At 41.4% G+C, this 15718-nt stretch overlaps 1 protein-coding gene across 1 annotated transcript in view; it reads right to left on the reverse strand.

Annotated features, from left to right (window-relative positions):
• Window positions 1-15718, reverse strand: part of KIAA0825 (KIAA0825 ortholog) — a 423771-nt gene that overhangs the window by 214045 nt on the left and 194008 nt on the right. Inside the window, exon 15 of the mRNA XM_061152014.1 lies at window positions 3670-3849. Coding sequence (XP_061007997.1) covers window positions 3670-3849 — 180 coding nt within the window. The remainder of the gene's footprint in view (window positions 1-3669; window positions 3850-15718) is intronic.

A 15718-nucleotide genomic window follows, 5' to 3' on the forward strand; every position in this document is an offset into this window, starting at 1 on the left:
GGGATCAAACCTGCATCTCCTGTGGCTCTTGCATTGCAGGTGATTCTTTACCACTGAGCCATCAGGGAAGACCTCTTTAAAACTCAATAAGACAATCTAATTAGTAAATGAAGAAAAGTTTTAAACAGATATTTTACAAAAGAGTTTTTTCAAATGACCGTTAAAAACATGAAGATGTGCTTGACATCATTAATCACCATGGAACTGTAAATTAAAGTCACAGTGAGATAATAGCATATACTCCTTAGAATGATTAAAAGCAAAAAGGCAACTCCAAGTGTTGGTGAGGGCACAGAGCAACCCAAACTCTCTCACGTAACTGGTGGGAAGGTAAAAGGACAAGATTACTTTGGAAAATAGTTTAGTAGTTTCTTATAAAGTTTAACTCACAGTGGGTGCTAAAGACATGTATTTCTCTTAAAAGTAAAAGGGAGTTAAGGAATAAAGCGAAGCACAAAGTAACTTATGCTTTGATATTTTCATTTGCCCAACTAAATATTGTTGACCTACTTTGACAGTACAGGCCTGCAATGATAGCTACCAAATCTATTTCTTACAGAGTGTATTGGCCTTTGAAATGCCCACATGAGGTACCCAACTTAATTGTTTTTTTTTAATAATTTTTATCTTCTGTAATCTTTTTTTAAATGGATATTTTCACTCTTGTTTTTCTTCCTAGTTATGTTCATTCTAAGGAGTTATGTATTGCATTTCTAATTATTAAACCAGTTTACATATTTCACTACTGAATTCATATATTCATAAAGCAAATGTTTCAGAAAGTTTAGTCTAATAGAAAAAAATAAAGAGAAATAACAAGGCCTGTGATCAGAAGTTCCATTTTTTTGTTCTGATTCTACAATTTAATCAGTGAACAATCTCAGGCAAGTCTCTTAACATCCCTGGCCGTGCTTAGTCACTCAGTTATGTCCAACTCTTTTCGACCCCGTGGACTTTAGCCCGCCAGGCTCCGCTGTCCATAGGGATTTCCCAGGCAAGAATACTGGAATGGGTCACCATGGCTCCCTCCCGGGGATCTTCCCAACCCAGGGATCGAATCAGGGTCTCCTGCATTGCAGGCAGATTCTTTACCAGCTGATCTACCAGGGAAGCCCAGCAATAAAATGAGGATACTGCCTTCTTTGTTTTCATCTTTCTACTCCAAAGTGAAAAGACTGTGATGTCTTATGGCTAAGCTATACAGAAATCTTAGCGTGTTTCAAGAGGAAGAAAATAAACCAGTTTTTAAGTAATGTACTCCAGTCAATCTGGATAAGTTAATAATATTTACTGAAGCATAGGTCTATTAGTGGTAAAATGCAAATATTGTGGGATTATGATTTTGTGTCTCAGCTATATTTCCTTGAAACCTGTTATTTTTCAAGTCAAACAGAAACCACAGTAAGAGACTTAGTTTTCTTATGAATTAGTGTATCTTATTAGGGATTTTAAGATAACTGTAATTGGTAACAGAAGAATAGGAGATTTACAAAGATTTAAATAGGAGAGGGAAAAAAAGGCACAGTTCCTCATGACTGCTGCAATGTCTTAGTTCCTTTCAATTCAATAAAGTCTACATCAGAAATAATGCTCTCTTGTGGCTCAGCTGGTAAAGAATCCACCAGCAATGCAGGAGACCTGGGTTTGATCCCTGGGTTGGGAAGATCCCCTGGAGAAGAGAAAGGCTGCCCACTCCAGTATTAAGGCCTGGAGAATTCCATGGACTGTACAGTCCATGGGGTCGCAAAGAGTTGGACACGACTGAGCAACTCTCACTTTCATTTTCACTTTAAACTGGAAGACTGTTTTTTGGATAAAAAGGAAACAGTGAGAGAATACATGAAAACTAGAAAATAAGACTTTAAAAGGAGATAATTTAACGTTGATGCAGAAACAACTTGCCCAAAGGCCAAGTATGTTTCATCACTTTGAAGTTCGGCCCCTTTGAGCCCTCGACAAAACCTGATATCTATGAACATCTGTACTACCTGTTCCTATTCCAAGAGACTTTTCTGACCTGGGGGAGGAGGGTTTGCTCAACGTGTAGATGGAAGAGAAGACTAATTAGCGGCAAGGAGCAGTTTTGCTTTCTCAGGTCACCACCTAAAATCCACTGATCTCTTCTAAGTTATTTTCAGTATGGTTTTGTGCTGAGTGTCAGATGGTTCAAGAACTTAAGAACTGAAAGATAAATAATGGTTTGAAGCAAGTGGGTCCCCCATTCTTCATAATCTTATGAGACAATTCAGCTCTTATCCTCACCAGAAACAACTCAAAACAGCAGGGGGTGGAGGAGCTTTCAAGGTTGTTTTTCTTTCAGTTCAATAAAGTCTACATCAGAAATAATGTTCTCTTTTAAACTAGCAGACTGACCATTTGAGGAGTAAAAAGGAAACAGTGAGGAATATATGAAAACTAAAAAATAAGACTTTAAAAGGAGAGAATTATCACAGAGTCTTTAAGTGAGAGATTCGAGGTTTTGAAATCATTACATAAAGTTATATATTGCTACTTTGCAGTGATAATGACCAAGAGAAGATGTAACATAATGACTTAAAAAGAGTTAAAAGGATAGTCAGGTAATGTCTGGAGGATAGCTAAAAATTACAGGAAGAACCAAACCATGATTATGAGCCAGTTAGATTTTTGAATATGGATTCTAGTAAGTATTTTATGGAAATGGTGGTTCCAAAACAGTGTATAAGAAAGCATATAAGTTGAAAACCAAATGTAAATGATATATATAGTTAATGGACTGACAGGATAACCACTAAATCCTCATCCTTTATTTTCCCAAGACATTAAGTATAGAGACTTAAAGACAGAATATTAAGGATCAAACAATGTGAGAATGTTTACACCTGGTCCTGAAGGTGGGGTAAACCACGAACACTTCCTATTCAGACATGTAACTCATTCTGACTTTACCATCCACTTGAGCTGTGGGCAGGAGAACAACACAGCTGGAGAAAACATGGTACCCCAAAACAGTGATAGGACTTACTTAAATGTCTAGAGAGAGCCACTAGGCTTGTCATAATAAATGCCATTTACATATGAAGAAAATTGGCCAGCAGGTTTTTCCATCAGTTTGTTTAATAAAAGCATCTGAGAATCACAAAGTATTTTTTTTACATTTTACTAATTTCTTACATGTTTAATGGCAAAACATAATCTGTGGTAAATGTTAAATTTTTAATAAGAAAAGAAAATCTGCATAACATAATTTCTACGTAATAACTTCCCCCCTCAACTTCCCCCTCACCTTGTCCCAGGTGTGCTAAATTTTGATGGGAACTAAAGCCCTGATGCTGGGAGGGATTGGGGGCAGGAGGAGAAGGGGATGACAGAGGATGAGACGGCTGGATGGCATCACCGACTCGATGGACATTAGTTTGAGTAAACTCCGGGAGTTGGTGATGGACATGGAGGCCTGGTGTGCTGCGATTCATGGGGTCGCAAAGTCAGACATGACTGAGTGACTGAACTGAACTGAATTGAATGGTTAATGATTCCCCAAAGTTGCCTGTATACTGAAAAAAATGTAAGATAACCTTTTACAAATAACAGATTAGGCAAAACTGACATCAATAAACTTTAAAAATGTCTTTAAAGATATATTTGAGTATCTATAAAACACTTCTTTTACAAATAGTAACTTTCTCATACCTGGAGTGTTATATAACAAGTCCCATAATTGTTCTTCTTCCATGTAACTCACAAAGACATTTCCAAATGTTTGTGGAGAGAAAGTGCAGTGGTACAATACTTGAAAGATAGCTTCTATCAAACTGGATCCTTGGTTCAGATTATTTTCTGTATTGGAACCTTGTTCTTGAAAGGTACATTCTTAAAAAGAACAAAAATGATTTATTAAGGTGGGTATCAATGAATACGATTACATTCCTATTACTAACACTAGCATAACAGTGTAAAAATGTGTTTGATTGTTATTTACATAATAGGAGAAATGCCATATTCTTTCAGATCGAAGGTCCATTCTCCAATTGGGTCCAAACCTAGTATAATTTCTGAGAGAGTCATGGATATTTGTGTGGGGTAAAGTTGTGAGAAGGACCACATGACATCACATCAAAAGGCAATACTAGTTTATTTTTATGTCAGAATTCTTCATCCTTTTAAACTTTTTTATTTTAAAAGTAGCACACATTCATTCTAGAAACTGTAAAAAATTCAGACTAAGAAACTAAGAAAATTAAAAGTGCACCAAATCCTACCAACCAGTGATAGTTACTATATTTGGTGCAGTATTTCATTCATATTATATACAAATATGCACTATATATATGTATATGTGTGTGTGTGTGTGTATAACTTGAATGCCAAACAGAATTATTTTATATATTCCTTATTATTGAAAATCAACTTATAACTAGTTGAATCTTTGTATCTCTCCTTGGGATTTTTGTTCTGAACATTATATATCCTTTATGCAGAACATAAATTTCATAGGAAATTCACAGTTATAGTGTTCTCAGTATTATGCTATCAATTCTACAAATAAATTTATAAATGTTTCTCAAACCCATAGCTTCCTGTCATTTCAGAATGAAGAGGTATCTCAGCTTGTTTCTCAATAAAATCATATAGGAATTGCAACAAAGACAGATTCATTTTATTCACCCTTTTCAGTCCTCCTCTGACTCCGTGACCACTCTTCAAGGATCAGTTCCTCTACTGTTGCATCTACAGGTTGGACTGAAAAGGTGAAAAAATTTCTCTCTTGTTTAGATAATTAACAAGCTATGTTCCGTATCATATGTAAAAGTATTTTTGAGTTAAAGATAATAAGGACTCACAATGCTTCTCATAATTTAAATATATTGAAAAAAAACAATCTAGATCATTTTGGAATGAGTAAATTTATTTTCTTCCTCATTTGAAAACTCATCACTTCTATAGTTTCTCTTGATAATTTTATTTCTGTGATTTGATTTTCATGATCTAGAGAGTCTTACCTAGGATTTTTGCTGGAACGATTGATAAAACAGTGTCCTCTTTCATCTGGGGCTGCTAAGCTGGTGGAAAATAGGCTGGAAGTTACTAATGTCCATTTTGGGGAGAACTCCACTGAGAACCCATCACTTCATGGCAAATAGATGGGGAAACAGTGGAAATAGTGGCAGACCTTATTTTGGGGGGCTCCAAAATCACTGCAGATGGTGCCTGCAGCCATGAAATTAAAAGATGTTTACTCCTTGAAAGGAAAATCATGACCAAGCTAGACAGCATATTAAAAAGCAGAGAATTACTTTGCCAACAAAGGTCCATCTAGTCAAGGTATGTCCTTTCCTGTAGTCATGTATGGATGTGAGAGTTGGACTATAAAGAAAGCTGAGCACTGAAGAATTGATGCTTTGGAACTGTGGTGTTGGAGAAGACTCTTGAGTGTCCCTTGGACTGCAAGGAGATCGAACCAGTCCATCCTAAAGGAGTTCAGTCCTGGGTGTTGATTGGGAGGACTGATGCTGAAGCTGAAACTCCAATACTTTGGCCTCCTGATATGAAGAGCTGACTCATTTGAAAAGACCCTGATGCTGGGAAAGATTGAAGGTAGGAGGAGAAGGGGATGACAGAGGATGAGATGGCTGGATGGTACCACCGACTCAATGGACATGAGTTTCAGTAAACTCTGGGAGTTGGTGATGAACAAGGAGGCCTGGCGTGTGGCAGTCCATGGGGTCGCAAAGAGTCGGACACGACTGAGCAACTGAACTGAACTAAACTGAACCGAACCACTGAAAACCAGGCCAATAAAGTAGAGACAAGAGATGGCACCGTCCTGATGGGATGACACTGGGTGAAGCCTGGATCCAGCAATGCCTGTATACTTACGTTAGCTGAGCTGATAAATTTCCCTTTTTGGTTTAGTTTAGTTCAGTCACTCAGTTGTGTCCAACTCTTTGCAACCCCACGAACTACAGCACGCCAGGCCTCCCTGTCTATCACCAACTCCCAGAGTCCACCCAAACTCATGTCCATTGAGTCAGTGATGCCATCCAGCCATCTCATCCTCTGTTATCCCCTTCTCCTCCTGCCCCCGATCCCTCCCAGCATCAGGGTCTTTTCAAATGAGTCAGCTCTTCGCATCAGGTGGCCAAAGTATTGGAATTTCAGCTTCAGCATCAGTCTTTCCAATGAACACCCAGGACCGATCTCCTTTAGGATGGACTGGTTCGATCTCCTTGCAGTCCAAGGGACTCTCAAGAGTCTTCTCCAACACCACAGTTCCAAAGCATCAATTCTTCAGTGCTCAACTTTCTTTATAGTCCAACTCTCACATCCATACGTGACTACTGGAAAAACCATAGCCTTGACTAGATGGACCTTTGTTGACAAAGTAATGTCTCTTCTTTTTAATATGCTACAACGTTCTGCCCCAGTAAAATTCCCAAGATTTAATCAACTGAGTCGGCACTCACTATACTAGATGCTGAGGCCTACGCCTTCTATGAATTCACTGCCTGCCTCCATGTGTATGTGTGTGGGGAGTGGGAATGACAGACAGGTAAATAGTCATTTCAGCAATGTAAAGATAAGTAGGATGAAAATACATCCTAGTTTGCCTCAGGCAGTCCTGCTTTATGTCTATAGCTCTGGGGTAATTAGTCCTAGCATCCTCTTCCACGCTCAAAAATGTCCTGGTTTGAATAAGGAATTATTCAATCACCTGAAGTCTAAGTGCTTTAAATATAAGACACTGGAAACAGAGGATGGTGCCTTACATTGGGAAGGGAACATGCAGAAGTCACAGAGAAGATCATGTCTCAGCAGAGTCTTTAAGGGCAAGTAGCAATTTATTGGCATGACAAGGTTGAGGTAGGGAAGGTACTTTCCAAGAAGATAGGAGAGTTGGTGCAGTGATGAGAAGACAGGTAGCTGCTGGCAGGGTGGCATGGCTGAAGTGTGAATGGTGGGAGGGAAGGGGAGGCAAAATTGGACAATCAACACAGCCTGAAAAATCTAAGGCCCCATGATTCACGTGCTGACAATGCAGATGGAGAAAGGGAGATGGATATGAGGAATATTATAATAAAAATAATGAGTTGCATTACCATTGTTGCTATTACCATCTAAATGTGTCAAGATATGTCAATGGATATTTTTTATTTCGATTTTCCCTTGCCTTGAAGAAAGTAGTCTATTTCTATTTACTTGCCTCAGGGATTTTTGCTATTTGGAAAGCACAAACAGACTGAAGTCAGTTGCCCTCCTAGATTTAAAAAAACAAAACAAAACAAAGAATGAAAGAAACAAAGAAAAGCTAAATTCATTGAATAATTATTAGTTTGAACTAAATAAAAAAAGCCACTTTTTATGACCCAAAGTATTGGTACGGCTGGATGATATGAAAGTGGAATCATTATGTGTCTGGCAGGGGCCAGGGGTGACGGTCAGGAGAGAGGAGACCTCTCACACTGGAGAGTGATGTCTCAGGCTGCAAGGATTTTGCTGGATGGCAGTTCACAGCGAGGCTTGTCTGGGGGAGGCAAGGAGGGACCCCGGATCCTTGACATGGGTTCTCAGTCTCATCAAAGATTTCAAACCACACCTGACTGTTGTGCTTGACAGGAGTGCTTGGAGAGGAAATAAAAAAGCGTACCTGTGCAGTAACCAGAGTGACCAGATAATTGAAGATTGATATTGTCTCACGGGGACTTCTTTACCCCCCTGTGGTAAAGCTGGGAGCCCTAAGAAGAGCTACAGTTAAAAGTCCTAACAGCTAGGCAGTTGGGGCTCAGAATGTTCATAAAATTGATTTGAAGACAAAAAGTGACTTGCATATTCCTCGTGTATCTGAGTTTATGAATTGAGATTTATACCAACTCCATAAAAGCAGTTACTACCCACAAGGTACACTAGGCTGCACATCACACGAGCTACCTTATGTCTAATTTCATCCTCATAATGCTCTAAAGAGCCTCCTGATGAAGGCGAAAGAGGAGAGGGAATAAGCTGGCTTAAAACTCAACATTCAAAAAACAGATCATGGCATCCGGCTCCTTCACTTCATGGCAAAAAGAAGGGGGAAAGTGGAAGCAGTGACAGATTTTCTTGAGCTCTAAAATCACTGTGGATGGTGACTGCAGCCATGAAATTAAGAGACACTTGGCTCCTTGGAAGAAAAGCTAAGAAAAACCTAGACAGTGTATTAAAAAGCAGAGACATCACCTTGCCAACAAAGGTCTATGTAGTCAAAGCTATGGTTTTTCCAGTAGTCAAGTGTAGACAGGGCTTTCCCAGTGGCTCAGACGGTAAAGAATCCGCCTGCAATGTGGGAGACCTGGGTTCGATCCCTGGGTTGGGAATATCCCCTGGAGAAGGGAATGGCTACCTACTCTAGTTTTCTTGCCTGGAGAATTCCGTGGACAGAGGAGCCTGGTGGGCTACAGCCATGGGGTCACAAACAGTCAGACATGACTGAGCAACTTTTACTTGTACAGATATGACAGCTGGACCAGAAAGAAGGCTGAGCAGAGGAGAATTGATGCTTTCGAATTGTGGTGTTGGAGAAGACTCTTGAGCGTCCCTTGGGCAGCGAGGAGATCAAACCAGTCCATCCTAAAGGAAATCAACCCTGAATATTTATTGGAAGGACTGATGCTGAAACTGAAGCAGCACCTGATGTGAAGAGCCAATTTATTGGAAAAAAAGCCCGATGTTGGGAAAGACTGAGGGCAAGAGGAGAAGATGGTGACAGAGGATGAGATGGTTGGATGGCATCACTGCCTCAATGGACATGAGTTTGAGCACACTCCAGGAGATAGTGAAGGACAGGAAAGCCTGTCGTGCTGCAGTCCATGGGGTCGCAAAGAGTCGGTCATGACTTGGTGACTGAACAACAGCGGAAGTTGGGGGAGGCGGGTCCCTTAAAATCTTGGCCTAAGCCTTCTTCCAGCCTCACAGCTTTACACCTGGCTTAGGAAATCTGTTATCCTTTCATTTCAAAGATTCTTTTTATGTCCAAGTTGCCAATTCTCCATCTCTGGCTCTAATCTTTCTCTTTCATGCTCCTTGCTGTGTTTCCTAGTTTTGTCTAGGACACCACTATTGTCTGTTCATCCCCAGGCTCAATGCCTTAGCAGTTTTATCCCTTCTCTAAATTGTTAGATGTAATAACTGTGTCCTTGCCCCCATCCCCCTTTCCATAATGTATCAAAGGTTGATTTGTTCTTCCATTGAGTCCCTTCTTCTCTGTTCCTAATGTAGGGGAGCAGAATTTGCTACCCTAAATGTGTCTCTTAGACATATTAATTATTTTAAGCTGATTAGTTTTTAAGAAAGAGCATACAAGGCGAATACTCTGAAAACCAAGAAACAATTGATTCATAAGGGAAATCTTCATTTGTTAAGGGAGTCTTCCTTGTTGTACCTGGAAGAGGAGAATGACCAACTCTCTAGAAACTCTTATCAATGGAAAGGCACTGACTTAAACCTGGATAATGACCTTACCCTTATCAACTTTGCTTCTGCTGGTAACCTCCCTAAACTGACTCTCCCCATCCTCAACATCCTCATTTATCTTTAGCTGAGGGTGGTATCAAATCTACCTGCAGTGCAGGAGACCCAGGTTCAATCCCTGGGTCAGGAAGCTCTCCTGGAGAAGGAAATGGCAACCCACTCCAGTATTCTTGCCTGGAAAACCCCAAGGACAGAGGAGCCTAGCAGGATACAGTCCATGGGTTTGCAAGAGCCGGACATGACTTAGCAACTAAACCACCATGGGCGGTATTTAACCTGAGAGTTTCGGCCATTTTTAACCTCTCTAGGTGGCTCAGCTGGTAAAGAATCTGCCTGCAGGAGACATGGGTTTGATCTCTGGGTCAGGAAGATCCCCTGGAGAAGGAAATGGCAATCCACTCCAGTACTCTTGCCTAGAGAATCCCATGGACAAAGGAGCCTGGTGGGCTACAGTCCATGGGGTTGCAAAGAGTTGGATACGACTGAGCGACTAACGTTAACTTTGGCCATTTAGGCGAGTTACTCAGTTCTTCCGGGTGAGCGGGCGGATGTGGGTGTGTTAGTCACTCAGTCATGTCTGATGCTCTGTTACTCCATGGGACTGTAGCCTGCCAGGTTCCTCTGTCTATGGAATTTTCCAGGCGGGAATACAGGAGTGGGTTGCCATTTCCTTCTCCAGGGGATCTTTCCAACCCAGGGATTGAACCAGAGTCTCCTATGTCTCCTGTATTGGCAGGCGGATTCTTTACTACTGGGCCACCTGGGAAGCCTGTCTCCATGTGTACATGTTATCAACCTTTGGTTTGTCTCCTGTTGTTCTCCAGTTTGTTTCCTGGGCTTGCCAGAAGAATGTACAAGGGTAGAGGCAAGTGTCTTCTCCCCTAATGGGGAGACAAGGCAGGGTTGGGTTGGCTCGTGTGGGCCGTCTGACTACAGGGGGTGCATTCTGGCCCGTGCCCCCCTCTGTTAAGTCCCCTCTGTTAAGGCTGTGCCGCAGCAAGGGAGTCCTGTGGTTTTTGGCTCTGTTGGTGATTGGCAGTGGAGAGTGGAAAGCTGGGACCTTCGGAGGGATAAAGGGACCAGCTCAATCTCGGAGTAGTGTTGGCAAGTCACATATTTGAAAGCGTATGCTCTGACCCAGGTTTTGCCAATAATAAAGCTGCTCTTTCGAATTCTGTCTGCCTTCTCCTTTACCTATCAAATGGCTTCTATATTACATAAACAAATAAAAGACTTGGAAGCAGATTGTCTTTTCACTAACACTGAAGGGCCCTTTCCACTGCAGACATTATTTTAAACTCCTTGTGAGAAGTGAACTCGTTAGTGCTTCAAAGGAAGGGTGGTGTCAGGAGAGGAACTCGACCACCAACCCATTGGGAGACTGTGTTTACTGCTACCAAAGATTTACACATCCATGGTGCCCCAGCACTTTGCTTTCCAAGACTGCTTAATTTTTACTTTCCACAAGAATGTTGTTAATGACAGGCTCCTGCTGAGTCACTAAATGGATTTGGCAGTAATGCAGGGAGAGAGTGTGCCATGAGCTCGGGATTGGATTTACCAGACACTCAGGAGCATCCCCAATCAAGGGAAAAGACTCACATTAGACATAGGGTTGAGCCAGAAAGCGCACAAACAGAAAGTGCAGCGTATAAAACAAGGACCCCAAACCTACGACACCAGGCCAATAAATTAACACCCCAGAAAAAGGGGGTGGAGCACCACATGAACATTGTCTTAGGGAAGCACTAAATTTGAATGTCACAGCCTAGATCACTATGAAAATTAACAGCAATAAAACTGAATAAGTGAGTGAAGTTGCTCGGTCGTGTCCAACTCCTTGCGTCCCCATGGACTGTAGCCCACCAGGCTCCTCCGTCCACGGGATGTTCCAGGCAAGAACACTGGAGTGGGGTGCAATTTCCTTCTCCAAAAACTGAAAAAGGTCTTGTTTTAAAATGAGCTTTGAAAATCTTACAGTTTGCTGTATAAAAGGCTAACAATAGGTATAAAGACCTCTGTTGGGCTGCACCCCACAGGTCTACAAGGCCTGTACTTGCCCAGCTTCACGGCCAAAGAGCCAGGAGTCAGAGACAGAAACATCAATGGTTTAATGCAGCGGTCCCTAACCTTTTTGGCACCGGGGACTGGTTTCTTGGAAGACCATTTTCCCCGGGCTGGGGACAGGGGGGTGGTTCAGGTGGTCATGGGAGCAATGAGGAGGGGCAGGTAAAGAAGCATCACTTGCTTTCCCACTGCTCCCCTCCTGCTGAGCTGCCTGGCTCCTAACAGTATGCAGCCTTGGTACTGGTCCGCGGTCCGGGGGGTTGGGGACCCCTGGTTTAATGGATGGGAGAGCTTACATGTCTGAAGCAAGGTCCTGGATTGACCCCTCACCACGTGCAGCAGGCTGTGGGCAGGACATGGTGGCAGTCTTGTCTTCTAGCGAGAAGGGGGGATTGCCCGTTGTTGGGGAATTGGCGTTAGGTGGGCTTGTTAGTTACCAGGGAAACCAGTAAAGGGAGCCCCTTATCACTCCCTAAACAAGAACAACCTGCAGCTGAAGCCCGGGGCAAGTGAGTAGGAAGGTCAGTCCTGAGCATAGGGTTTAGGTGAAGCAGGCACTGGCTGGGCGGGGGAAGAAAACACAGAACAAGAGAGCAGCCATCGTGAGTGGCCTGACCCACAACCTGCCAATTACGTACAAGCTTTCAATAAATATGACTTGTTACTACCCCACCCTGCCCACATACAATTTCACATTTATCTTTGAGCTTCATAAAAACTCCATTTTCTTTTTAATAAATGAAGAAACTCTTAAAGAGGCTGACACTTAATGAAATAGAGGAGTAAAAAGTGTTTTAAAAATAATCAAGAAAATAGCTGCATTCAATAAAGATTTATGACTGAGCAACTGATTCTAGTTCCTTGAAACCCGATAACCTGTACCTGGCAAACACAGGCAATTGTGTATGTTGAAAAATTAGTGTGTATTATTACATATTAGTAAACATAGATAGGCAGTTTCAAACAGTTCTGTCTGTACTGACCTGTATCTACTGAAGTCCTTCCTTATGCTCTTTAGAAGGTAGGATTTTCCAAAGTGCATTTTGTGGGATGTTAATGGGTAGCACATATGTTCTGGGAAGTGTTGGCTCCAACAATAGTAAACACTTTTGTTTTCTGCAGGATTTTTCACAGTTTTTAATTATTCATGAGCTCTGTGACTCTCTAAGAGGGTATTTTAGTATATACGTGGTGTTGCTAAGCATTTTTGACCATGAAACCCTTTTCTAGTATTGCATCTAGCGAGAGTGCTATTCAAAAAAACTGAATCTAGGAATTATGCTTGCAAAGAATCTCTTACATTAACTCCAAGCCCTTTAGGTTTGCAAATCAAAGTGAGCAGCTTGAATGGAAAAAGAACAGGTAAAAGAACAAAAGGCTATTCTGCATAAGAACATTCTCAACTGGAAAAGAAATTACACAGCAGGTTATCAAAGTTGTATTTAATTTTAATTCAAACAAATCATTTGTGGAGCAAAGAGAAATTTTGCTTTAGCAGTAGGCCTAGGCAAGACTAACAAGCACAGCCAAAATAGGTTTTTAAAACTTTGACTTTTACCCTACAGATTAATACCAAGTTCTAACTGATTAAGAAACATAATGAGGTCATATGGTTGGCAGGCACCTTACACGGAGCTCAGTTATTTGGTGAATAAATACTTGTGGAGTGAAAGAATAAAAAGCCTTCCAGCATCTGTGACAATGGTGACCTAGCTTCCTTTTGAATCCTTTCAGGAGTAGGATATCCACCACCATTCAAAGCAGCTGACCCTCTACTGCTTTGGACAGCTCAAGTTACCAAACTGCTTTTTGCATTTAAAAAATAGAGAGAGCACTTATTAGAAAGGATCACAGAAATCTAGGCTAGTCTCTTTAGGTGAACAGAGAACAGACACACAGTTGTAAACAACATCCTCAGTTGTCATTACGGATGACCATTTGGCATTTTGGATGACAGGCAAAACCCATTTCCTTTTAACTTATTCCCAACCGTGTCCGCTTGCGAAACTGAATTGTGTAGTTTTTTCTTTTTTTTAACATGACTTAAAATAGTTGAATGTAGTTATCCTGACTTCTCTAGTTTTTTTCTTCTCCAAGCTACACATACCCAATTTATTCAAGCAAGGTATGGCTCGGTTTTTACTTCACATCACTTTGGACTCTTCAGCGGGCATTTGCCACTTAAGCAGTTTGTGCCAAGGAAAGACCATTAAGCACGGGTGGACTATGGGTCCACATTCTGCAACTGGCAGACTTAAGGACGAAGAAACGAGTATCAAGCTTCACCTCTGCTCCTGAATAAGCACAAAGCCCAGAGATAAAGCTATTAATATTTCAAAGGGAAATGCCCTCTGTAAGGCAGACACCATGCCGATCTGTCCAGCAGGAATGCCACTCAGACCAGGGGAGAGAAGGTAAAGGCACCATGCTAGGTCTACGGACCACAGCCTTGTCTAACTCAATGAAACTATCAGCCATGCCGTGTGGGGCCACCCAAGATGGACAGGTCATGGTGGAGAGTTCTGACAAAACGTGGTCCACTGGAGAAGGGAATGGCAAACCACTTCAGTATTCTTGCCTTGAGAACCCCATGAAGAGTATGAAAAGGCAAAAAGATGGGACACTGAAAGATGAACTCCCCAGGTTGGTAGGTGCCCAGTATGCTACTGGAGAAGAGTGGAGATATAACTTCAAAAGAATGAAGAGGCAGAGCCAAAGCAAAAACAACACCCAGGTGTGGATGTGACTGGTGATGGAAGTAAAGTCCGATGCTGTAAAGAACAATACTGCATAGGAATCTGGAATGTTAGGTTCGTGAATCAAGGTAAATTGGAAGTGGTCAAACAGGAGATGGCAAGAGTGAACATCAACATTTTAGGAATCAGTGAACTACAATGGACTGGAATGGGCAAATTTAATTCAGATAACCATTGAATCTGCTACTGTGCCCAAAAATCCCTTAGAAGAAATGGAGTAGCTCTCATAGTCAATGAAAGAGTCCAAAACAAAGTCCTTGGGGGCAATATCAAAAATGACAAAATGATCTCTGTTTGTTTCCAATGCAAACCATTCAGTATAACATAAATCCAAGTCTATGCCCCAACCACTAAAGCAGAAAAGCTGAAGTTGAATGGTTCTATGAAGACCTACAAGACCTTCTAGAACTAACTAAAAAAAAAAAAAAAGTTGTCCTTTTAACCAGAGGTGACTGGAATGGCAAAGGTAGGAAATCAAGAGATACCTGGAGTAATAGGAGAGTTTGGCTTTGGAGTACAAAATGAAGCAGGGCAAAGGCTAACAGTTTTGCCAAGAGAACGCACTGGTCATAGTAAATACCCTTTTCTTACAACACGAGACGACTCTACACTTGGACATCACCAGATAGTCAACACCGAAATCAGATTGATTATATTCTTTGCAGCTGAAGATAGAGAAGCACTATAGAGTCAGCAAAAACAAGACCAGGAGCTGACTGTGGCTCAGATCATGAACTCCTTATGGCAAAATTGAGACTGAAATTGAAGAAAGTGGGGAAAACCACTAGACCATTCAGGTATGACCCAAATCAAATCCCTTACGATTATACAGTGGTAGTGACAAATAGATTCAAGGGATTAAATCTGATAGACAGACTACCTGAAGAATTATGGATGGAGGTTCATGACATTGTAAAGAGGCAGTGGTCAAGACCATCAACAAGAAAAGGAAATTAAAAAAGGCAAAATGGCTGTCTGAGGAGGTCTTACAAATAGCTGAGAAAAGAAGAGAAGCAAAAGGCAAAGGAGAAGAGGAAAGATATACCCATTTGAATGCAGAGTTCCAAAGAATAGCAAGGAGAGATAAGAAAGCCTTCCTTAGTGATCAATGCAAAGAAATAGAGGAAAATAATAGAATGGGAAAGACTAAAGATCTCTTCAAGAAATATCAAGGGAAGAGATACCAAGAGAATATTTTGTGCAAAGATGGGGACAATAAAGGACAGACGTGGTATGAACCTAACAGAAGCAGAAGATATTAAGAAGAAGTGGCAAGAATACACATAAGGAAAGGAAAAGAAAGGAAACTTAGTCACATAGTCGTGTCAAACTCTACAAAAAAGATCTTCATGACCCAGATAACCACGATGGTGTGATCACTCACCTAGAGCCAGACATCCTGGAATGTGAAG

This window comes from Dama dama, chromosome 9 (assembly GCF_033118175.1).
Source record: "Dama dama isolate Ldn47 chromosome 9, ASM3311817v1, whole genome shotgun sequence".
Classification (NCBI taxonomy): Eukaryota; Metazoa; Chordata; class Mammalia; order Artiodactyla; family Cervidae; genus Dama; species Dama dama.